General features: G+C 44.8%; 1 protein-coding gene across 1 annotated transcript in view; it reads right to left on the bottom strand.

Annotated features, from left to right (window-relative positions):
- Window positions 1–26,335, bottom strand: part of CSMD1 (CUB and Sushi multiple domains 1) — a 652,915-nt gene that overhangs the window by 196,193 nt on the left and 430,387 nt on the right. The window contains exons 23-27 of the mRNA XM_058666667.1: window positions 18,746–18,937; window positions 13,213–13,351; window positions 9,242–9,429; window positions 6,721–6,915; window positions 1,847–1,963 (exon numbers count right to left, since the gene is read on the bottom strand). Coding sequence (XP_058522650.1) covers window positions 1,847–1,963; window positions 6,721–6,915; window positions 9,242–9,429; window positions 13,213–13,351; window positions 18,746–18,937 — 831 coding nt within the window. The remainder of the gene's footprint in view (window positions 1–1,846; window positions 1,964–6,720; window positions 6,916–9,241; window positions 9,430–13,212; window positions 13,352–18,745; window positions 18,938–26,335) is intronic.

The following is a 26,335-nucleotide window of genomic DNA, read 5'->3' as shown; positions in this document are numbered from 1 at the left end:
ACTTTCAGCTCAATCAAATTTCTTTTAAATAGAACATGACATCTGTGTCACTGAACCTTTCAGATTAGGAAATTATAATCACTATTTATTTTGGCTGCAGCATTGCTCTAGTGAAAATTAAAATCACATTGTAACAACAGCACCATTTTACACCAAACTGCGATTACACACTGCTGCTGCTATATTCTATTGACACAAATCTACTTCTCTTATATTCATAATGAATGGAAGAAATACTAACTACAAAGTAATTGGATGAATGTTGTTAAGCATTTAGGTTAAAAATTAAAAGTTTTTTTTGTTGAATAAGGAATTAAGGGTCCAGCTAGAGAATCAAATCTGGCATAAAAAAGTTGAAATCTAAGGGTTTTTTTTTCCACTTAGATAAGAAGAAAGCCCCAACTCACCTCTCTTTTCCCTGAGAGTAACAGAATTGTTTCCAATTCCCTCACAAGATACTAAAAATGATCCACTAGTGTCTGGGGACATTGACCTCTGCTAGGGTGTCTACTGATTGTCAGGTTAGAGACTCTAATGAACACAGCAGGCACTCACGTCCACCCATCCTAAAAACACATCTGGGTGACAGGCCACGTGATACAATATCCAGATGCACTACTAGCTGTCCACAGCACGCAGAGAGAGGGCACACATGAGGCCAGAACAAGGGCTTCTTCACTCTGCATGTCCAGCACACTCTGTGAAAGGCACATACGAGGCCAGGACAAGGGCTTCTTCACTCTGCATGTCCAGCACACTCTGTGAAAGGCACATACGAGGCCAGGACAAGGGCTTCTTCACTCTGCATGTCCAGCACACTCTGTGAAAGGCACACCTAAAGCCAGGACAAGGGTCCCTCCATCCTGCGTGTCCAGCACACTGTGTAAGGCACACCTAAGGCCAGGACAAGGGCTCCTCCAGCCTGCGTGAACAGCACACTGTGTAAGGCACACCTAAGGCCAGGACAAGGGCCCCTCCAGCCTGCGTGTCCAGCACACTGTATAAGGCACACCTAAGGCCAGGACAAGGGCTTAGCCTGCGCGATTAGACTCAGAGTACAGTGAGACCACTGACATTGAGTCTCCCACACGTGAATTCATTTGTGCTATTTGAAATGCTGTGTCTTAAATAAACTTTTCCATTACAAGTCCTCCCTTCATTGTTCCTGAGTGGGTGACTGCTACTTGAAATAGAAAAATGAAACTATTGGCTATGTGGGGTTATGAATTTTATTCCTGGGTAAGGAAAAATAATATATAATTTTTGAGGCTATTATCTGCTTCAACTCAAAGAAGTATTCAGAACAAGGTGATTTTTTTTTCTGGCCATGATGGTAATCATTGGGCAGGTACACCCACACAGGCCCGTCCTGCAAGGAAGTCCTTTGGGAAAACATTCTGAAAGGCAGCCTCGGTTGGAAGCGAGGTGGGGGGTCATGGAGTGGGGCTTCTCTGGGCGACACAGTCAGGACCCCTCACTCACAGTTCCAGTGGCCTCCAACTAACTCCTGAATGCCATGCCCATGGTGCCCTGAGAGGTGAGCAGTGGTCTCTGGGCCCATCAGTTACTCTATGACCCCTTGATACAGAAAACAACCAATTGAAAGGAGACCTGAAGCAGAAAGCACAAAGCCCTGACTATTCCAGATCCGCCTCCCAGACGGGAATGTCAGTATTTAGTCCAGCATGCAGTGGACCTCATCTAGGGAATGCTTAGAGCACCAGTCACTTTCAGGGAGTTCCTCTACCCGATCGCCATTTTGATCTATTCAGGGCTATAAAATCAGTGCAATGAACAAAATAAAAACCAATGCCGAAAAAACATGACACATTAAAGAAAGTCTTACCGAATTCCTTTGGTACAGTGATTGAGTAAAGGCAGATTTGACCAGCTGTGTAGTTGTGAGGGTAGTTTGGTGACAAAACTACCCCTTCTGATCCCGTGTACTGGCCTCCACAGGGAGCTGCAAATGACATCAGCCAAGAATTAGGTACAGAATCATCCAGCCACTGCAAGTGATGGGGCAGTCGCCTGAAAAAGTCACACACCTATTCGGAAATTAGCAAAATATTAAAATCATAGTTTACCTTATTTCAGGTAATGGAAAATGAAAATAAAGGTTATCCAACTTACAGTAAAGGACTGATAATATTTTCAAGGTCTTTCTCAGTCATTGAAAACCACTGTGAAAATAGCTACGTAACAATATATCAGATTTGGGAAGATAAACAACTAACTCACCTTCACAATGCAGAAAGGTCTGGTTGCTACAAACTGGTACATGAGCTTAAGAGATAGAAAAGGTCAACTCTGCTTGCCATTGTCATGTTAATACAGTATGGAAAAGGCAAAAAGAAAATGTTTGACTTGTTCAATTTTGTTTGCCTTAGCTTTTCTTCTCACGGATTCAGAGAAATGGCATGGTGATAACTAGAAATACTTCAAGGGTCTCTTTCTAGGAATGCAATTTCAAGTTGAAGGCGCTGATCTTGTTAGAAAATTAGGGCAGATAAAATGAGTGTGTCTGTGTGAGTGTGGAAGTGTTTCTTGTGTTTCTTGATAGTTTCCCCTTGATTATGTCACTAACAACTTTGGTATAGCTCTGGATGAGAGATTAGAAAAAGCACCATTGCACATATATTCAATACCCATTTTGATAAATCCCAACATTTGCATTTCAGATTTAATGTAAACTACCAATATTTCAATGCCTCATGTTCATGGACAAAGGGTCTGCTCAAATTATTGAGTACCTGGACAGAAAGTACTTTCAGTAATTGAGAGTTTATATTTCAACAGCTCATTTCTTCTTGATATGACAGTTTAAAGCATTAACAAAATAGAAATTAGAGGTAATGTGTTAATTCTTTGAATATCAGTTAACACACTCTTAGATCCTAATTAATGGACAGAACATTCTCCATGCTTCTGAACCCCCTTAAAACATGCCAGTGCTAAATCTAAGGCAACTCTAATGATTTGTCAAGAGATTTTCCAAATCAATGCATTACCATGGCTTCCATAGTATTAAGTCATATTTTAAAGGTGAAAGAAAATCAGCTCAGATATTAAACAGCTTTGCTCTGTTTATGACCAACGAGTAGAGTTTTACTTAAATAAACTAAGCATACTTCTCCTGCAAATGTCTTCACTTAGAATTCATTTATCGTCCTAAAACATATTGAATTTGTTTTAACAATTTTAAGCAGCAAAGTTTTACTTGAGTTTTGGCTGGAAGGCGTTTCTTTATGCTAAGTTCCAAAGCCAGTGGTCCCCAGTGACACCGTGGTACTCATTTTCCACTTCAAGCTCAACCATACACTCTGTCAAAATATTCCAAACTTAGCTCTTCTTTTTCCTCAACAGCTAAAAGTTCAATTTTTAAAAAATAAGAACAGATTCTTGAATGTAAATTTGTTTTCCTTTAGTTCAGTCCAAAGATGCAAATAAATCATTTTACAAAGACCTATAAAACTTACCTATTTCAGTTTTTAAACAAGAATGGTGCACAAAAATTGAAAAAATAACCATGGGACAAATATGTGATGGTCTAATTATTACAGACCAGTATGCTCTATTTCTGAAGTGTAATTACCAAGTCTCATTCTGTTCAAGGTTGAGATCACAAGCTTTACTCCATGATGAGAGAACACTTAGAACTCTTCAAGGAGGAAACGTGGGAGCACTGGTTTTAGGAGTGTGCCTTCTTACTCAGCTTCCACGGACAGGCACTCGGACCACACAGCTTGTTTCAGACGCACTAAATATTCTTAAAATTCTCTAAGATATGTGGGGATCATTTATTTAATTGCTAGTTATTCTGTTCATGTAATAGTATTAAGCTATAAAGCCCACATGGCTTTTCTCATGTTAAAAATGACTTTATAGTAATGCGAAAATAGAAGAAAGATAAGTGCTCACTGCATTCTAATTACTATTGAACAAATCATTTTTAAGATGAGCAAAGACATGCAGGCAGCATTCACTGCAGATGGTGTAACAGCCTTCCTAACCCATTTAACTAATTAGAATTTAGCTCCTATTTAAAGAAAAGCAAATTTAATAAACAGAAAACAACTCCCACCAACAGAAGCCATCCACACCCATGAAAGGAACTTTGTAATTTTCAATTTTTGTTGCAATTATTCTACAGGAGGCAAAGGATAAACAGGCATGGAAAACTTACACCATGCGTCTGAAGTGAACTGCTCCAACACGTACTATGGCCTTATCAAAACAGCTGTAACAGAACAAAACTCTGCAAGTTGGTTGGGGAGCTGAGGGTTCCTGGGCAAGGATTCAGGTCCACGCGGCACTGAGAGGGCCCCCCCCACACACTGGAGGAAACCTTCTCTACCCATATTCTGGACAATACCCAGTTTTATTCACTGAGTTCTGGAAGAAGTCTGTTCTGGCGCCTACGCAGTCACTGAAGTCAACAAGGACTTCCCACATTCTCACGCAGAAAAACCAAACTCCAATTTAAAGTTGGAGTGTACCTGCACTGCTTCCATGCGGCCTTTTCCAATATTTCCACCAAGCCTGAAGTATTGTTACTTTCCCATACAGACTGTAATGGATTTCACTGCAAATCAAGATCCCTTATTTTTAATACTAGAAAGCTGTGTTCCTTCCCCAAATTTTCATGTTCCCCATGTGGATTCCTTCTAGAATCCCTTGAGAGCTGCTGAAGAGACATGAGCCCACCAGGGAGTATGCCCATCATTTTGTGGGATGCTAGGTCGATAGATAGACAGACAGATAGACTGATAGATTTTCAACTCCAACACACATATTGTAAACATGTATCTCTGTATGGTGTTCTCTTGTCTGTCAGGGTCTGGAAAACACTTGCATGGACGTTGGTCTGACGCCTATGCTGAAGGTTCTCATCACTGCCCTGTCTATCTGAAAATGGTTATTGAAAGTCACATCCATGCAGAATGGGGTTTGTCACTTACTGAGCCCTGAGAATGCTGCATTTAACCCCCTTCAGAAAGTCAGACTCAGCTGAGGCCTGCTGTCTCACCAAGGCAAAGGGAGGAGCTAGGAGTCTTCGCTGTGGCAGACACCATGGGAGGCTTCTGGGTCACACCCCTGGGCCCTGCCTATCGCAACCAGCCCTCACCCCAGAAGACGGGGTACCATCTGGTCATTGCTTCAAGAATTCGTAAAATGATAGTAAGCCCTTTCAAGTCTAGATCATTACTGGAGTAACAGTAAAAACCACCAGTATTTTAAGTATACTTATAATTAAGATATAATGTCCATTAAATGCCTATAAAACAATGAATATATGAAGTTTTTATAAGAAAATCTCTTATAGCTACAAATTCATTAAGCACAACCGTATTAGTTATGAATAAGAGTTGGACAAATATGGCGATTCCCCAGTTGGAGGAAGAGGAGATCCAGAGGAAGCAGTCATGACTGTGCGTCTACATTCAGGGGACCAAAGGAAGCAGTCATGACTGTGCGTCTACACTCGGTGGACCACAGGAAGCAGTCATGATTGTGCGTCTACACTCAGGGGACTATAGGAAGCAGTCATGCCTGTGTGTCTATGCTCGGTGGACCAGAGGAAGCAGTAATGAAGGCACATCTACACTCGGTGGACGACAGGAAGCAGTCATGCCTGTGTGTCTACACTCTGGGTGAGCAGCTGAGTCCAATCAGGGCCTTCCTGTGCCCAGCATCCTCTCCACCCTACCACTGCAGGGGGGCCTTGTCCTATCTGTAGTAAGATGCAGTGATGAAAACCTATAGAGATTGATCGTGTTTGGATAATCTCAGGACACCACATGCTTGGGGAGACAGGATTCTGAACCTGTTACAAGGGACATAGTAGGAATGTATAAATACAGGAAAGAGAATATAATGGCTGTATCAGGAATACATAAATGAATCTGCAGAAGAGGATTACACTGAACCTGACTGGTCAGTTGGACAGCAGGAAAAGAATGCAACGCCATGGGCAAGACAGCTCTTCCTTCTCCAGGCGTTCTTTGCCCTCTAGGACCCCTGACATGGGGGAAGCATCCGTACTGACACCTCTATAATTATTATTAGAGATCAAAATATGAAAGAATAGGGAGACTTAGGATGCAGCCATGAAAAATCATTTAACTTCCCCCTAATGGATTCACTGCCACTAGCCATAAGGACCGGTGTCACCTGGCTGCAGGGCTCTCCAGGCAGCCAAGGTTCCTTGGAGACATGTTGAATTTGAAGGCAGAAATGGCAAAACATGCAAAGCAATCAATCAATTTTGCATGCTTCTTGATTTCTATTTGCTTGTCTAGGTAGACCCAAATTTTGAGAATTTTTTAATGTTAATCTTAGATTTAACAGATGGTTTCATTAATCCAATCCCTAAATACGGACATAAAATGACAGTCTCAAGGCAAGTTGGAATATTCATTATATATATATACACATACATATGTATGCATATATAATATAGATGCATCTTATATGTATAATTTCTATCCCTAAAATATTTTATAAAGAATGTTAACTTATATGCTGATCAGGTTTAAAACAGCCCTAAATGAAAGCCAACGTGAGACAGTGAGGAGCAGAATAGCAGCCCTCCCCAGCACGGGGTGAGTTTTCCCAGGCTCAGTATCTGACTGTCCAGTCCAGGGCTATTGTAGCCCTGATCAGAGGGACAGTGCCATGGTGGGACAGCAATGCCCAACAGCCCCAGCCCACACGCACCACTGCAGGATGGCAGTACACCGTCCCAGGATGGCTTCCCATCGGCTCCAATCACACACGTGATGGATGAGGGGTCCACGATCTTGTATCCAGAGTCACACTGGTAGGTAACAGTGGAGCCCAGCTTGAAGTCAACTCCAATTCTTGTCCCATTCATTATATTTCCAGGGTCAAAGCAAGCTTCCCGGGGTTTCTCTGCAGAGGAAATAAATGCAGACACCATCACTTGGTCTCCTCCAGAGATCTACTGTATTTAAACATGCTATATACTGCATCTACCATGGCAGCATATGGTATTTAATAAAACATACTTGATGTAGTTTGGCTTATTATCTATAGCCATAATTGGAAAATGCTTTGCACAGGCTTGTATTGGTTATGGCTAGTGTCCAAGCGAGTTGTGTGGACACTGGGACAAGCAACCTAATTCCTTCAGTATGTGTATTTATATACTACTGGCATTTATCTAGGTGTTTCGCATGGTAGCTAACATGTTGAAATTCCATATAGAACCCACAACATTTATTTTGTGCAAATGCAAACCAGATAAACAGAGTTGCAGGTACTTGACACATTGCTCATCTCCCTGTTGCTTGCAGATCCATTCAATGCCATGTGCTGAGCCTGAGGTAATGGCACCCAGGCTCCATCATGTTAGCTTATCCTGTAAACAAGGAAGAAAGCCTTAGCACCATCCCTGGTATTGGCCTGTGGTGGACACTGGCCCTGAGTCTGGCTCACTCTTACCTGAAGCAGTACCATTCTGCTGCTCCGTGTTGCTCACTTGAGCTTGCCATGGCAGGTGTATAATATCTGAACCAGCTCATGATGACATGCTGCCTACCCAGCTGCCAATGCTGGCTGTTCCGTGATGATCATTGATACTTGTCTTATTTAAACTGCTCACGTTCCCTAACTAGACAACGTCATGAGGCACGTGTTTTGCTGTCATTGTTTCTTCCACTTCAAGCCCCAGGAGAGTCCTGCTCTGGACGGGGAAGGACAGGATAGGCTGAACCCTGCGCTGCTACACAGCCTGACTGCCCTGTGGCTCATCCACCACAGTGTCCTGAGCCTTGGCCCCGAGGCCAGCTCTGAGGGCAGCCGAGAGCTGATTCTCTGCCTCAAACTACAGCACCATCACTGCAGATGCCCCTGGGCAATATTGAAAATACTGCAAACCATTGCTCCTGCTTACACGGCAACACCACTACAAGAACATCCAATCCAAACACAGTCTGTCTGTTGGTCCTACCACATGCAACAGCATTCCACATGTCCATCATTCACTGAGCCAGTGACTGGCTTAACTTGAGACAGCCCACTTTGAGGAAATCACGAGGTGCCCCAAAGGGCCAAGATGGAGGACATGTCTCTCGCCTTAATGGGGAGTTTTGTCTGTTGATTTGGTTTCCTTTTCTGGTTGGCTTCTGTAGACCAGCTTCTGTTGTAGTCAAGTGTGCTGTAGTGAAATCCTGTCAATAAGGAATTGCCTGATGCTATAGCAAATCCTTCACAGTGCAGTGACCTAAATGGCAGAACATGCTGTCCTCTGATTGCTCAGGTGCACATGCTGTCATCCACAGTGAAGTGCAGGTTATTACATGCACAGAAATTGATCTTTTAAGGAAAACTGAAAGATATATCCCTAGGAGCAGGATAGCCGGGTCATATGGCAGGTTTATTTGCAATTCTCTAAGCGCTCTGAGTCTGATTTCCATGGTGGTTGTACTGTCCTGCATTCCCACAAGCAGGAAATGAGGGCACCTTTCAGACTCTATGGAATTGTACCATAAAATTTAAAAAAAATCACAGAAGGAAGTTTAAATCCACTAAGTAGGAACAAAGTCACACAATCCTTCTTTCCTTCACACTTTTTCTCTACAAGTTGAATATAAAATTTTAAATCATTGCAAAGGGTTTTATTAATTTTTAAATTAAACATTCAATTATTTAATCCTTTCTAATATGCACTCTTTGTTCTCATGACACACGTATTTGAAAATATGTATATATTTCCATGAACTCAACAGCAACATGCGTGTCTTCTCTTGGTGTCAATGGCCATGAGGGTGACCCTCTGTAATGCAGGGACATCTCTGCCCAGTGCCAGGCTCCGGGAAAACAGATCTGCTGGCAACAGAAACCATAGGAGGGCAACTGACACGTTTCCTCTGAAACTGAGCTACCCAGATGTCCTACCGTGTAGACATTCTGAAGAGAACGATGGCAGTAAAATACACCGAAAGTATCTCTGTGGGAATACCAATCAGCATGCACACGTTAAACGGTTACAAACGTGGACTGGAATTCCTCGGGATTTGTCTTCCTTCAGGTGAGGTGGGACTGCTTCTGTGGGATTTTCTTTCTCCTCCAGAGCAGGGCTCTCTCCCCAGCAGATGAGCCACATAGCTGCATTTTATCTATTACACAGACTGGCAAGACGTCATGCACAAGTTTGCACTGAAAATAATACTATAACACAAGTTACTTCCCACACAACCCCAGCTGACCACAGTACCTTTGAACTCAATGGCAAAGCCCGATAGGCCCACGGAGGCGTCACTTCGAAATGCCAGGAAAAGACTGTTTGCGCTGCTCTCAATTCTGTCTGGGGCCTGAGAGCCCTGGAAACTCCCGATGAGGGGACTGTTGGAGTCTGCCCCTTCATAGATGTGCAGGAAGTCGTAGCTGGGCTCCATGTTGAAGCTGCCAGGGAAGAAGAGCAAGGGTGATGCGCAACGAGTGTCCATTCCCCTGGTGTTGCACGTGCTCATGTCACTGTGTGATGCCATGAACTACTGCATTCCATCCGTGCTAACCACCAACAGCATCGCACAAACACTCTGCTTTTCGATAGAACATTTTAACATTAGTATAATCAAAAAGTTTGGGGTAACAATCATCAAAATGTTAAAATAGCCACAAGTGTCACCCACATCAATTACAAAGCATAATCCAGTGCTTTGTGTAGTGTTAATCACGATCCGGACAGCAGACAAGGAAGACAGAGAAACAAGATACCTTGTCACAGGCACACTATGTCTCTCCTGGACCTGGGAGTCAGGAAATGGAGTTCAAACGAGGCTCAAAGAGGATGAATTCTCACTGATATTTGCTGTGTATGTGAATGTGCTTACTATTAAGAAGGTTTAGCCTCAGGGTTACCTTTTTGGGCAATTTCTAAAATTCTTGATGTGTGGCTTTGCTTTAGAAAGGGACTCGCTCCTTCCTGCAAGCACGCAGGTCATCTGTAGCAGGACTGTGCTGGCACACGGGGGCGCCTTCTCACACAGGTCAACTGTAGCAGGACTGTGCTGGCACACGGGGGCGCCTTCTCACACAGGTCATCTGTAGCAGGACTGTGCTGGCACACGGGGGCGCCTTCTCACACAGGTCATCTGTAGCAGGACTGTGCTGGCACACGGGGCGCCTTCTCACAGCAGGCGTCACTGCACTGAGTGTTGTCTTGCCTCTGCCCTCCATCTGTCTCTCCTCTCCTCGCCCCTGTGTCACTCTGGAGCCACGGCCCACACCCAGGACTCTCAGGGGCAGGACGTGGTCCTCACTCTAGGTGATGTGAGTCCTGACGGAGTATATACATACATGTCACTCACACACATACATCCACACTCTCTCTCTCACACACATACATGCACACATACCACACACACACTCACACATATACAAACATGTACACACACACTCACACGTGCACTCTCCCATCAGACACTGACCATCTCTAACTCTGCATGTGATCAGACTCCACTGAGACAGCAGAAGAAGCACCAGCTGATGCTCACCTTTCTTTCTTTCTTCTGCTCCTGCGCTCTCATGTCTCCTAAGGCCTCAATGGGGACAGCTCCCTCCCCTTGACATGCTGAATGACAAGAACCAAGTGTATTCTGCTTGTGTTTTGTTGTCTGAATCATGCTATTTAGTAGCGCTCGTTTTTCTGGAGACTCGAGTCTCTGAGACCAGAAGGTCCCCACTGCGTCCTGCCAGACACTCAAAGATGGGCCCCTGGGGCCACCACCGGCCACATACTTCCCACATCCCGCTGATGTCCAAGATATGCTCACATATATGAACACACACATATACATATACACACTCACAATGTGTATGTGTGTGGGGGTGTGCATGTGTGTGAGGCCCCCTGGAGGATTCACTAAAGGATGTTGAAGCAAGTCTCTTAGACTGCTTGACAAGCTCTGGAATGAAATCAGAAATGAAGGAGATGCAAAGCTTGGAGCTACCATGCACAGTAACCAACAGGGACTGCGTGGGCCAAGTGGAGCCTCACTGAAGTCAAGGAGTTGTTTGGAGTACTTCCAGGATGGCATTAGTATAAAGTCACCTTGTTTCTCTACTATCTGGCATAGGCAATCATTAGTAAAGACTACATCTTGAGCGCTGAAAAAACTCAAACATGCAAAAGACACACTTGTCTCACGTATTCGCTGCTCTTTGGAACACACGATAACTCGTGGAGTGGAATTTGTGCACAAAATTACGGAATATTGTGTTCTCTTTCCCTCTGCTCCTGCATATCTGCACAGGCCTCAGCGGTCTTCGAGGCATCTTCTCTCTGGGGTCACATGTGGGTGTGAGCCCCACAGCTGGTAGGAATGTGACAGATGCCCCTGGTCAAAGACCCCAAGCCCCAGCAGGAGGCCCACAGCCAGCGCATGCTCCACATCCGGCCCCGGGTCTGTGCTGGATGCCTGTCCTGTCCCCAGAGCACCCTGGATTGAGTCTCACTCTTCAACAGGGCACCTTGCAGGGCCTGGGCAATCCAGCCTACATTACAAGCTTTTGTGCCCCCACCCAGAACTCTGACGGCCCCACCACCACATCAGAGCCAGTCACAAATTCCTCAGAGGAACATGCAAAGGGCCCGGATCTCAGCAATGGCAGGTGTGTCAAATGGCTGAGACATGAGGTCAGTCAGCAACTCACAGACCCTGAGAGCTGTGATACACTAGGAGAGTTGGCATTCCAACCTTCTTCCAGGCAGGGGCTTCAGGTGCAGGACAAGCAACATGCATAAAACTGCCCTGGTATTGTCAGACAAGCTGCGTTTCAGGGGCCTTGATAACTGGTCCAAGACCAGGGGACTGGAGGGAATTCTGAGAAGGCACCCTGTTCTGTTACTTTTAATCTCCCAGAACCAGAGTACCTGCAGGTTTTGAGAGAGACAGTACTAGAATATAACATTATCAAAAACCACAAATAAACCCCAAAATACAGCCTATAAATATTCACTAGTTTGGGAGGCAGCTTGAGTGGCATAATGAAGCATTCGCATGGCTGGCATGCCACTCTGGCATCCCACACAGGCATGGGTTCACGACTACACTTCTGATTCCACTGCATGCTAAGCTAATGGAGAAAGCAACTAAAGATGGCCTAAGTCTTTGGATCCCATAGCCGTGCGGAAAGCTGGAAGAAGCTCTGGGCTTTGCACTGGCCCAGCCACCTGGGGAGTGAACCAGAGGACGAAAATTCTTTCTCCTCCTCCTGCTCCTCTCTATGTAGTTCTGTCTTTCAAATAAAATAATAAAATGACTCTTTAAAAATGAATTATTCACACTTTGGTAAACTTATAGCAGTTTTGTAAATTCAGGAGATGTCGGTGGATCTTCCCACTGGAGATTCAAAATTACAGGTAAATGAATTCCCCCAACTTGGATCTCGTCAGGAGCAGAACACAGTGGAGGCAAGCTCACAACAGCCTTGAGCTCAGAAGTGAGGAGCTGTGAAAGGAACCCTGCCCTACTGACAGGTAAACCAGTCTCAGGAACACTCTGCCTTGGTAACCAAGAGATGAGCAGAAGGGTCGGGAATACCACTTATCTTGTCATATTCACATAGTCCCATATCCAAAATATAATGTTGGACATCATGGGATTCAGTAAAGTGGGATCATCACAGGCCTTGGATTAATCATATGATAGTGTTGTATAATTTATGTGCATTGGAAAACATGGTATTTGAACTTTTATGCTCTAGAAGCAAGTTTTCATATTTTAAGACTGATGTCTACTGGTTCATACTTTATAGCAACTAAGTGTGAGGGAGTCTTCATGACTACTGTGATGGCATATCCAGTGCCACCTGGGATGTCAGCCTGAATGCTATGGAAATGAAGGCATTCACTGGCTAGCAACCACACTAACTGTATTGCTGCATTGTTAGTGCTTTGCCTAAGTACTTTATAAATTGAGGCTTTCATGCAGACCCTGTTGTGTGGATAGCAAACAATAATTCAGAGTAACTTGTGTGTGCCTGTTCATAATTGCGATAGCCCTAATCAAAGCAACACACTCCCAGGCTTCTCACTTTGCAGCCAGTCACACTATCTGTTAGACATAAAACCCAGGGCTTCCTCAGATGTAAAACTGCAGACTGGGAAGTGACAAAGGAAGGCATTTCTGGGCGTGGTACTTGAGATCCTACCAAGACAAGAGGTTTGGAAAGAGATGGTACCTTTTGAATATCAAGGCAATGACAAAGTCCGGGTTCACATTGATTCTCCAGTCGCACTCCTTCCCAGGAGGGTAGGGCTGAGGGTAGTTGGGCGACAAGATGACACCTGCAGGGCCTGTCAGGTTCCCACCGCACGCAGCTGCCGAATAGCAGAATTCCCAAGGGCATGGAGGAGAGAGAAACAGGACAGTCAGTGTGGAGTGAGACAGCATGGAGGCCTTCAGAAGGGGTCCATCACCAGACTACTGGGGCTTCCCAACGCAGGTGCAATGCTAAGACACAGACAAGCTGCATGCTTTGTGGAAGTATTGATGAATTCTAGCCTGGTACAAGGTCCTGCCTTCCACAAAGGGAGAATTGTCACACTTTTGGCAAACGAAAGTTTCTTCCTGTAATCTTAAATGTTATCCAGTTCAGCTGAACAGGTCACTTAATGGGAACAACTCCCGACTTGCAGCAGTACACAGAGGAAACATCCCAGAACACCACCTCACGCCTGCTGGTTCTTGGGCCACTTCTTTGGGTTACAAGTAATTGCTTATTTATGCTAGAATGCATGTTTCCTGGGGTATCAACACCCCTCTATGATGGTTCACTCTTATGTCTATGTTCTCCTATATCTAGCATAATACCTGGATCACATTTATTACCCAGAAAATTCTTGCTTAAAAAATGAATCCATTTATCCAACATTTCACACATCCTCTGGTTCACACAGAGCCTGCATTATTTCTTCCTACACTTCAAAACTGCAAGAAATCACCGAAAATCGAATTGACATTGAGGGATAAATTAAGGAACTGAGATAGAACATTGACATCTAAAAAATTCTGTCATTATAATGATGTTTATGCATTATTAGAAAGACTTTATATGGTCTCAGTCATTTTACCTTTTAATACCATCAATTACGAATTAAATGTGTTTGAGTTTATGTCAGGCATACACAACAATGCTGTGTAACAATCCCCATTGTTGTTTCAAGGCCAGTTTTTATTACTGAATTTGCAAATGCTTTGAACTGTTCCTGTGAGTCTCCATCGCACAGCAGGTATCACAGCTTTGCTGGGCTCACAGACACGTGTTTTGTTTTTATCTACAGATGAAGATTCCGGGTGCGGGGTTAGTTACATCACACACTCTGGAGCGCCACCAAGTTGTTTCACCCAATCACCATAAATAAACTGCAACGTGCCCTTAAAGGTAGTCACAGAATGTGGTTAAAAACTTGCATTTATTTTTAACATATTGGTTACTCAATACTATGTCAATTAATTCCATAACGATGTAAATTGTTGCTGATGGTATGTTGGAGCTTTTAATTGATCGGGATGATACTCTGCTGACTCTGCCTTCAGACCAGAGATGGTATACCTAAGAAGCCGTTGAACTTGACTGGACAATAAGATGCTGGACTCTATGTTTGGTACATGCTTGCAATGAGGGAATCTCAACTGAACTTGAACTGTGGTTATGCAACAAGGTGGAGGAATCCACCATGGTGGGAGGGTTTGGGGAGGGGTGGGGGGAATCCCAGTACCTATGAAACTGTGTCACATAATACAATGTAACTAATGAATAAATTAAAAAAAAAAGAGAAAAGAAAAAAAAAACCTACAAATCTTACTTCACATCACTGATGGCAAATACATTCCAGAAAAAAACAGTGGTGGGGAAAAGATCTTAATTGTAGACATTTATATCAAATGGGAAAACATCCGTTTAAAAAATAAAAGGAAAGAAGGTGCAAGTGTGGGCTTCCTGCTCCGTGGGATGGATAAGCCCTCAAATGCTCATTTCACATCCTTAAAAAGGAACTTTTCCAGAAGAACAATGAGAATAATTTCAGTATTTTTGTGATAATCTTACAATATAATAACAGGCAGATTTATGGTACCACAATATTTACAGTTCGTTTCTGTAGAGGCAAGCCCAAGAGTCATAGGATAAAATTTTCATGCTCACACACAGCTCATTCTGTTTTTCCCCCAGTTTGTGACTTTATTTTCATAAGCTGTGTGGACACAAGTGTCTAATCAGCTCTCGCAGGACGAGAACTCCAGCAGTGGGTGCTGAGAGGACTGGAGTGCAGCCCGATTAGGGAGGAAGATGGTACCTAAAGGTCTAGAGGGTTTTACACCCTGTAGGCTTTGCAAGATGAAAAGTGACAGATCCGGGACACTTGCTTTAGGCTGTGACCGGCCGGGGACGTTAAGGGATTTGACTGAAATATTGCTTTAAAGGCAATACAGGGATACTGTCTTCATGCTGCGTGTAGCAGGAGGCACTTTCCACAAGGCGACGGAGGGAATTAGGAAGTTGTGTCTTGTTTGTTCTGTCTTGGAGTCTGGTATTCCTCGTTTTTGCTTCACTTGGCAGCAAAATATTTGATAGGGTTAGAATTTACTAGAAAATGCAACTCAGAGACTGGGAAACTCTTGGAAAGGGACTTTCTCTGTTTGGAGTTAGGAAAATAAAATAAAAACAATAGCCAATTGAGGAACCAAGGGGTAAAAAGGCACGCCTGTGCCCTGCTTCGGACGCCCCCCTCCACTTCTCACTCCAGCTTCCTCATCATGGGCACTTAGGGACGAAGCTCGTAATGATGGCTCAAATACCTGGGACTCCATCACCACAGGGAGACCCCAACTGTTCTCTGGAATCTTGGTTTCATCCTTGGCCCGAAATGCTTTGAAGCTTTTCAGAGAGAATTAGTGGATGGATTTGTCTATTTGTCTCTATTTCTCTCTGTTTCTCTAATCTCCCTTTCAAGTAAATAAGAAGAAAAAATCAAGTGAAACTCTGAAATAAAAGAAAAAAAGGGTGGGGTACTTGTGGCATCCCAGGAAATGGAAAATGCGGAGATATTTGAAGGACTCTGCACAGAATAAGGAAGTAGTGAGGTCTTCAGATCTGGAGACTGAGTGCTTGCAGACACAAAGGGAACAATGTTTGCAGAACTCTGCAAAGTATGAAAGACAACTGCCTGAGCCAACCACCAGCAGAGCTCACAGCAGGTGACTGCTGTTGGACACAAGGGATCCCATGCAACAGGGGACGGCCCAGACACTGAGCATAGTCAGCCGAGTAGGCAGCAAGAGGGACTCCTCCAGTAAGAAGAAATTAGCTTGTGGATCAGGAAGCAATGAATTCAAATGACCTATGGCCCCAAGAGAAGGAGAAGCTCGGCAACATGCTTAATTTGGGTGCCAGACATTTGAGAATCTGAGAAACAGTGTTTGTTGAAACATGGCATTCATCAATGGTTGTGCACGTGTTTGTAACAAAGTATGTTTGTTACAACTGTCTTTGACATAGCTCCCAAATGACAAGGGACTGGATAAATCATCTTGGTGGACCCCAGGTCGTGTAGGTTCATGGTGGTACGTACAGCTGCGCTGCAAAGGGAGTGCGTCAAAACAGGAAACAAAAGACGCTCACTGGTCAACAAACGCAGTTACAAAGCATTTCTGCACATGCTGCCCTTCGCAACACTTGGCAGATGGCAGACACATTTGCAAGATCATTATAGACTGCATTATGTATTCATATGTTAATAGCAATTGCCCCCAAATAAGCAACGGGGCGTTTCCTGCTGTAGACACTTCTGCAGCACACACACACATCTTTCTTGATAAAGTGGCAGAATGATTTAAAAGTGTGTCATGGGCCCGGCGGCGTGGCCTAGCGGCCAAAGTCCTCTCCTGGAACGCACCGGGATCCCATATGGGCGCTGGTTCTAATCCCTCCCGGCAGCTCCACTTCCCATCCAGCTCCCTGCTTGTGGCCTGGGAAAGCAGTCGAGGACGGCCCAATGCATTGGGACCCTGCACCCGCGTGGGAGACCTGGAAGCTGTTCCAGGTTCCCGGCTTCGGATCAGCGCAGCACCGGCCGTTGCGGCTCACTTGGGGAGTGAATCATCGGACGGAAGATCTTCCTCTCTGTCTCTCCTCCTCTGTGTATATCTGACTTTGTAATAAAATAAATAAATCTTTTTTAAAAAAAGTGTGTCACATTTCTAGAAACTTGTGTGAGTGCTAACACATGGTTACATGGGACTCAGCAGATTTCCACAGAGGACATATGCCTCTTTTCTCAGGGAAAAATTGATGTTGGTATTAAAAGATATCTTACACAGTCCCAAAATACATTACCGTTGTTCCATTCCACAATCCCTAAATGAGTCAGTGGGGTTAGTTGCCATTTAACTGCCCACGGCTGAACTCTGCTTGCACCTGGAGCTGTTTCTGTTTTCAAGGGATGAGAGTGGTCACCTACTGGTCAAAATGAAGAACTAGGAGATAAACGAACCAAGACTATAGATTGGTTGGAAAGATGGCCACACTTCTTAACTAGGTGTTGAAAAGCAACATTTGCTTCAAGAGCTCAGCAGACAGTTGCGTTGTTTTTGAATACTTTCCTCTGTAGGCTTGGTCCTCTTTGAATATTGGCCACTGGTCTAAAATGATCGTTGCATGTACAGGTAATTATTCCACCTTAAATAGAAACACGCAGGACTCTTGCACGTCTCTTGAAAACTCTGCTTGATATGACAGGCATGAAGCAATGATTACGGGAGGTAGACAGGGCATAGACCCCAGTCTACGCTGAAGCAGGAGTGCATCTGGACTTCTGTGAGGTTTGTGATAGTAGAAATCCTCCCAGGAGAGTAAATCCCCTCACGGCGCCCCTTTGCAAAAACAGCCAATCCACAACTACCATTTCACGACCACACCTTCCCTTTACACGTTACAGTTCAACTTCTTAAACAGATTATGAAGATGCACTAATGACATTGTGACAGTTCATTAAAGTACGAAAGTTTGATCGAGTCTTTTTATTATATTATGATGGATTACTCTCGGCTAGCTATTTTATGGTAAAATACTTACTTGGATAAAGAAATCAACTGCAGGAAATTGCAATTTCATATAAAAATGTATATTGCCCTGATCACCTTGATGGATATGCAAATCAACATCTGTACAATTGCTACCTTTTTAATAAGGCCAAACTATAAAATTTTAATGGATTTTAGAAACAAGTCTCAGCTTTCATCTCCATTTTGTCATTACTACTTCAATGTCTAGTTTGGGCGTTTTATTTAAAATGCGCTGATGTTATAGGGGAAAATCTAGGAAGAGAAAGCACTTTTCAGAGAGTAGGTTTTTGCTTAAGGCCATTTTCCATATTAAAAATGAGAGCAGCAATGGTATGTCACCAATTTTGAGTCACCTGGAATTTGAAATTATAGTAATTTGCTTGATCTATATTTATACAAGACTTGCTAAGGACAGGAAATGCTAGATAAATGTCAGTTACTATGCATTAACTAAACTACTTCCTTTATTTCCCCTAATAAAATAAAGTTCAAAGGTTTGCAATAAAACTTCAGGAGAGTCTCGGAGAGCCCAGGGACGTTAAACAACCTCTTTGGGCAGAGTTCTGAAGACCTGACCCCTTTGCAGAGCACTTTTAATAGCCACACAGTCACTTCCAGCAATTCAAGCCCTGCCTTCTACAGCACGGTACCTATGCACGTCGGAGGGTCCGGTTGCCAAAAGAACCTGTTGTTCTGCTGCACACAGGTGACCTTGGCTTGTCCTTGAAGCTGGTACCCAGGATCGCACTGGAAGGTGATGGTGTCGCCTGGCTCCCGGCTGTCCCCATAACGGGTACCATTCTGGGGCATCCCTGGGTCGTTGCAGGTAGACGCGACTGATGCTGAGGGAACAGACACCACAAGGTTAGTAAAAGTGGTTCCTACATGCCTACATGTGAGGTGTAAATGCAACCTATGCTCCCAGGGATACGTTCAATAACACGAATCCTGAGTGTGTTCACAGTGAACTTAATGAAATCACAGCCAATTACAGACCGCTTCACGACTGTCACCCATGCAAACACTAGCTGCACACATATCCATATGCACTCCTCTAATTGTACCTTTAGCAATAATTTAATGAAAACACATACTTAGAACTAACCGATCTCAACCAACCTTGAAAACAACAAAACTGGGGGGAAACAAAGGTCTTAAAATCTGCCACTGCAAGTGACCAATCACCTTCATTGTCATTCCAGAGACAAGGAAAGGGGCCAGAGGAGACCACTGGTCAGCCTCAGCCAAGACAACATAGGTCCCATGGGGGCCATCACCTCGGCAAAATGATCAATTACCTCATTTCACATCCAAAGGGCGTGCACACTACATTTTCACAACACATTGTATGGTCAACTAACCTTACAAAAAGCTGTATCAGCCATGTCTCAGTCCTTCTGGCAACAAATCAGCCGAGGAGAGGCTGACATCTGCCAAGCAGGTACTGAACATTGCATGCAATGTCCCTAACAGCATGTTGCTCTGACAGCCCCCAGCTGTGCCTGCCCCCCAGAGGCCGTGCACTGCTAGGCGATGCCTCCACACATACAGAACATTGTGCCCAATGCTCCTAACAGCATGTTGCTCGGGCAGCTCCCAGCCATGTCTAGCCACCCAGCGGCCGTGCACTGCCAGTCCATACCACAAGAAGTATAGAACATTGCTCAGGCAGTTCTAGCCATGCCTGCCACCCAGCCAGAGACATCTCCCTCCAGCTCAGACTTGGTATCGTGGTGCAGCCCTCAATGCCGGCCTTATACTAACAGGTGCCGGAAGGCAGAAAAAGAGGTTACTCCCACCAATTCCTATAACACTAAGGGCTGTACATTATCAGAAAAACTACACCAATACCCCGTAATAATCCCAAGCTTAGAAATTGAAAAATTTTAAAAACTTCCTTTCTTGCTTTCAGCTTAAATAATGAGCTCACTGCCCCTGCCCTCTGCTCAAGTACATTCCTCTTAGGGGCTGTGTCGAGGCAAGTCAGGCCTTGTGTCACACCCAGGGTGAACCTGCTGCATTCTGCCCAACAGAGCAGTGTCACATCCAGCCTAGCATCCTGCCAGTGCAGATAAAAGGACCTAGAGTCTTTGCTCATTGTTTTTGCTTTGTACATTCAGGAGTCTGGTTTGGTGCAGAGCCAGGTCAAGGACATGCATTCATCTAGAAAGGCAGGAGTTGGGAAGACCAACCTCTACTGCATGTGGCTGAGGACACTTCGTAAGAGAGTCGGAGTGGACGGAGTGAAATATTAGAGGACGCAAGCCACAGAACCAAAGGCCTGACAGAAAGTGGACCACACTCAGACATCAAGGTTCCGCTTCACACCCAGGCCCGGTGCTGAGAACTTAATTAGCACCAACAATCTCTTGAGCACACTGCTCTTCAATGAATAATGGGAGAGACCAGTCCTCAAGCCCATTGCCAAGACGCGGCTTGAGTACTGGTGGGCTGGTCTCCCTTCCCCATTGCCGGCTGAGCTGAGGGCAAAGGCCATCTGAACCTATCGCTCAGTGGTCTCCGTTACGTCTGTACAAGCATCTACCGCCTAGCAAGAACTGAATGAGCATCTGTGCTGCCTGCTTAGGATGTAAGAAACAGCATCATCAATGCATCAACACAGAGACAGCCCTGTGACTGCTTCCCCTGCCATCCCCCTGCACTCCACATGGCTCCATGTTGTCACTCCTTGGCTTCCTGACCACTGTTGTTAACACTACACATCCTCACAGCTGCTGTGTGGGCTCCCTGTCTCCTAGGCTGTAACTGATATTCACAGCACCACACAAGTTCTGGGAGTTTTCTGTCTCTGAGTCAGTGTGCTCAGGCATGCCTCTCAGGCTTACTGTCAGTGCTGTGTAGTTTCTCACTGTGTGTCTATGCCACCTCCTGCCCACAGGCACCTGAGCCACATCCCTGCAAGTCACAGGAATTCTTGTGCATGTGGCTGCTCTGCACATGACCTCCAAATAGAAAGGAGAGAGAGAGAGACAGAGAGAACATGCTGTCATCCATTGATTCACTCCACCAAAGCTTGCAATGATCTGGCCTAGTCTTGGGTCCAACTCGGACCTGGAAACTCAATGTAAGACTCCCACGTGGAAGCTGACTGCCTGAATCATCATTGATGACTTTCAGGAAGCTGGAATCAACTCAGGTACTTCGATGCGGTACACCCTACCAGGCTGAGCACAAACCCCTCAGGTGGTATTTTTAATTCAATTGGAAATCCTGCTCTCTAATGGTTGAGTTGTAGGAAAGCCACTGTCTCCTCCCCTCTGTTGGATTAACCAAAACCATCTGAACTTGTGCTGTGTGCGCAGTCCTGCTGTCCTCCTCTTCTGTTTGCTTTGGTGCTGGTGGGTTCTTCTACCTTCATTTCAATTCATATGTTGTATTTAAGCAACAGGAATATTGGTCTGTATTCAGTTATAATATCTTTCATCTCCCAAACCTTAGAACAGCTTAGTTTTTATTGCTTCTTCATGATTGACTAATTGCGTCAAGTCTTACAGTTTTATTAAAAGAATAGACATTGTCATTACCAATTAGCTATCATTAACTTTATACATTATAACATCATAGTGTTTTATATTGTTGAATATTATTTGTATCTTTGTGTTCATCAATTTGCTTACTTTATCTTCTTTCTCTTTTAATCTCACAGCTTTTACCTACCATAATTTTTATATTTTCTAAGCACCTTTTTTCTCTTGTAAATTTCATTTAGTAAGAATATGTGACAGTTCGGATTTTTTTTTACAGATTTATTTATTTTAATTAGAAAGGCAGATATACAGAGAGGAGAGACAGAGAAGAAAATCTTGTGTCTGATGGTTTACTCCCCAAGTGAGCGCAATGGCTGCAGCCATGCCAATCTGAAGCCAGGAGCCATGAGCTCCTCCGGGTCTCCACACAAGTCTCCACACGGGTGCAGGGTCCCAAGGTATTGGACTATCCTCAACCGCTGTTCCAGGCCACAAGCAGGGAGCTGGATGGGAAGCAGGGCCGCTGGGATTAGAACCGGCGACCACATGGGATCCTGGCATGTGCAAGGTGAGGACCCTAACCACTACACTATTGCTCCAGGCCCGAGTTCGGATGATTTTTAAACATAACCAGCCACTCATACAGTACATTGCTTTCTATTCATTCTTTATTACTTCTGAGTGATTCCTGTGGTGTTCCACATGTGATGATGCCATCATTGTGTAGACAATGTGTGTGACCCTCTGACGCTGGCACTGTAGCCACAGTGACTTTTGGATTTGAAGGCTCAGCTACCCCAACGGGGCTCACATTTGATTCTGTGATGTAGCAGGGACAATACAAGCCTTCTTCGCACCTCCTAGATAGCATCAGTTCACCTAAAAGCCAGTTTGTCTTGGTCAGTTATATACCTAAATGGACACAGACATCATATCTACATCTCTATGTATGTCCATGTGTATAACTATTTCCATCTGTCTGCCGACTACAATATCCACACACACTGCACCCAGTCAGGTTAGATCCATATCTGTCTCCATGCCCATATGCACACCCATATCCCTCACTATATTTTATCCATATCATATCTTTGTCTATATGTATATGTATATTGGGACCCACACCTATCTACTTCAATATCTATACATATACATATGCATAAGTGCAAGTATAGGCAGGACTTTAGACACATCTACTTATAGATTTGCACCTCTATCTAAATCCATATCTGCTGTCATAACCACAGTAACATTCATATTCATATCAATCTGTGTCCACAGCTATGTGTGCCTCCTTATGTATGCCTCCAGCCACATCCCCATCTGTAACTACATATGTTCTTTCTTACTCAGAGTACAGCACCCCAGGAGGGTAACAGTGTCTGATCTTCTCCCGTTGTATCTCCAACATCAGAGAAGCTCCAGACTTTGCTTTACTTCCTAGGGTCACACGACTCAGAGCGGAGTGCTCCTTGCAGTTCTAATAGTGTATTAACATCTTCTGGAGTTCTAATGGTGTATTAACATCGTCAACAGTAGAAAGGCACTGGGCTTCCCTTGTCTTCCTGGGTCACATGACTCGGAGTGGAAGCCGGATGTCAGCAGTGGTCGGCAGCGGCTGCCACACAAAGCCAATCTCCGTGGGTCACATGACTCGTAGTGGAAGCCGGATGTGACCTGTGGTCGGCAGCGGCTACCACACAAAGCCAATCTCCGTGGGTCACATGACTCGGAGTGGAAGCCGGATGTGACCTGTGGTCGGCAGCGGCTGCCACACAAAGCCAATCTCCGTGTTTTACATGACGGAAGCACTGTGGAATCTTCATTAGGATACCTTTAGAAAAGCTCAGAACAGTTCCATTCTGTATCTTTACTATGTGTTCACTGGATGGATTTTCAAAGGGTTTATTACAATATTGGGAGCAGAGCCCCTCAGTCCCAGACACAGCTTAAGCATGCAGTGTGATATCCAACACGTCACCTTTCTCATTACCATTAGAGCATTCGTGTCATTGGAATGCAGAATCCCCAGTGGAGATGGAAGGGATGTGCTGGTTCCTGCACGCACTCTGCAGCAGCAAGGAAGCTTGGCAGATTGAGGAAGGGTCACTGCTGGGGATGTTGGCACAGTTTCCATTTCCTCCGGGAGCTGCGGGGATGGGCACACACTGGCACAGTTTCCATTTCCTCCGGGAGCTTCAGGGATGGGCACACACTGGCACAGTTTCCCATTTCCTCCGGGAGCTGCGGGGATGGGCACACACTGGCACAGTTTCCATGTCCTCCCGGGAGCTGCGGGCATGGGCACACACTGGCACAGTTTCCATTTCCTCCGGGAGCTGCAGGATGGGCACACACTGGCACAGTTTCCATGTCCTCCCGGGAGCTGCGGGGATGGGCACACACTGGCACAGTTTCCATGTCCTCCCGGGAGCTGCGGGGATGGGCACACACTGGCACAGTTTCCATGTCCTCCCGGGAGCTGCGGGGATGGGCACACACTGGCACAGTTTCCCATTTCCTCTGGGAGCTGCGGGGATGGGCACACACTGGCACAGTTTCCCATTTCCTCTGGGAGCTGCGGGGATGGGCACACACTGGCACAGTTTCCATGTCCTCCCGGGAGCTGCGGGGATGGGCACACACTGGCACAGTTTCCATGTCCTCCCGGGAGCTGCGGGGATGGGCACACACTGGCACAGTTTCCATGTCCTCCCGGGGGCTGCGGGGATGGGCACACACTGGCACAGTTTCCATGTCCTCCCGGGAGCTGCGGGGATGGGCACACACTGGCACAGTTTCCATGTCCTCCCGGGAGCTGCGGGGATGGGCACACACTGGCACAGTTTCCATGTCCTCCCGGGAGCTGCGGGGATGGGCAGACAGGGACAGAGCGAGCATGTCCTGGCAGAGAAGGCATTGATGGCAGTGCTGTTCAGGGTGTGTAACTCGTAGCTAGAACATCATGAGATCTGAACCATAAGGCAACACTGACAGCAGAGTGAATTTCATGGGCTTCAATCCCCAGAATCACACAGAAACAGCACCTGCCCTGAGCTCCCGTGTCACCTGTGGCCACAAGCCTGCTTTCCTGCTATGCAACGCTCCTGTAAGTTCTAGCACTAACTAGGTCCGGTTCACAGCAAGGTTCCTCTCTTCAAACAGGGACAAAAACCAGTCGTAATAATCAAGTCCCATACACATGTACAACATCGTCCACTGGGCTGCCTTTCAAAAACAAGGCAGTCCTCTGTCCTTCTCAGACAAGTGGTCATGTTCACATCACAGTTTTAAGTAAAAGGAATATTTGTTTTTCAATTTGTATGAGGGGACTTCAAAAACTGGTAAAAAAAATTGGATAAAAATAGGTTTATCATGGTATAACACTTCTTGAAACATATGAATGATTTTTTTTTCAAAATATACTTTTCCATCAACTTCTTGAATTCCCTTGATGGGATTTAAAACTATTTATAGATAAGTGCAAAATGAGGCAAGTAGATGGCCCAGCAGTTGAGACTGCCTGGAACACCTGCAATCTATGCCAAAGTGTCCGAGCTGCTTGCTTCTGATCACAGCTTCCTGGCAGTGTGCACCTTGGGGGACAGCAGGTGACACTCGAGTGTCTGGGTGCCCTTAACCCACACAGGAGACCCAGGCTGAGTTCCTGCCTCCAACTTTTGGCTGGGCCCCCACCCTGACTGGAGCAGGCAATGGGAAGTAAACCACCATATGGAAGATTTCTTTTGTCTGTCTAACTCTTTCTTGGTCTGCCTTTCAAGTAAATGAAATGACAAATCACCTGAAAATTCAAAAAGTAAATAGTTCTAAAACAATCATTATATAGTAATAGGCATACTAAATATACCATTCCTTAAAAGAATCTGTAAAATATGGAATTTAAATAATTTAAGAACAAAAATTTAGAAAGCAAGCCAAAGAGAAAACAGAGAAAAAAAATCTCATTCCAATTTTATAACCCTACAGATTTTTTTATCAATTCCCTATATTAAATTTTTGACATTTATTAAAATCACACTTTGCACACTAGTTAAAATTTAATAGTGGTACCAGCCACGCAAACCATTTTTTTTTTTACAATTTGTTTATTTGAAAGTAAGACTTACAGGGAAAGGGAGAGAATGGGGAGAGAGAGAGAAAAAGAGTTCTTTTATCCACTGACTCAGCTCACAGATGATTGCAACAGCCAGTGCTATGCCAGGCCAAGGCCAGGCCTCATCTAGGTTTCCCAAGTGGGTAAAAGGGGCCCAAGCAGGTGGAGTGTCCTCTGCTGCTTTTCTCAGACCTTCAGCTAGGGGCAGAATCAGAATTGGAGCAGAATTTATTTTTAGGATTTCCCCTACTCCACTTCTGATTTTCCCTGAACCTGTGGAAATGCATTGGAGCCGCTGGGACATGAACCAGCAACCCGACAGATAGCAGCAGTTCAGCCAGCAGCTTTACAACGTTATGCCACAACTTTGGCTCCACAAATCATGTGTTCTGCAGAACTCATCTCTTAGAGTCAAAAGGAGCATGTGAACTTGGACAAGCACCTGCTAGGGACCCTGTCTCATTCTCTGGACTTACATTGCATGTTACTGTGGCAGGCTCAGAACTGTTCCTCAGTGAACAAACAAAAAACAAATAAATAAAAACAAAACTTGTGTATTGTTATCTGAGTTTTATTTACTATTGGTTAAACCAGTCTATCCTAAATTTAGGTAATCACGGAGCACATTTACTCCAGAA

This window comes from Ochotona princeps, chromosome 7, assembly GCF_030435755.1.
Source record: "Ochotona princeps isolate mOchPri1 chromosome 7, mOchPri1.hap1, whole genome shotgun sequence".
In the NCBI taxonomy this organism is placed as follows: domain Eukaryota; kingdom Metazoa; phylum Chordata; class Mammalia; order Lagomorpha; family Ochotonidae; genus Ochotona; species Ochotona princeps.
The sequence above is the reverse complement of the archived record's forward strand: the minus strand, read 5'-3'. Positions and strand labels throughout refer to the sequence as shown.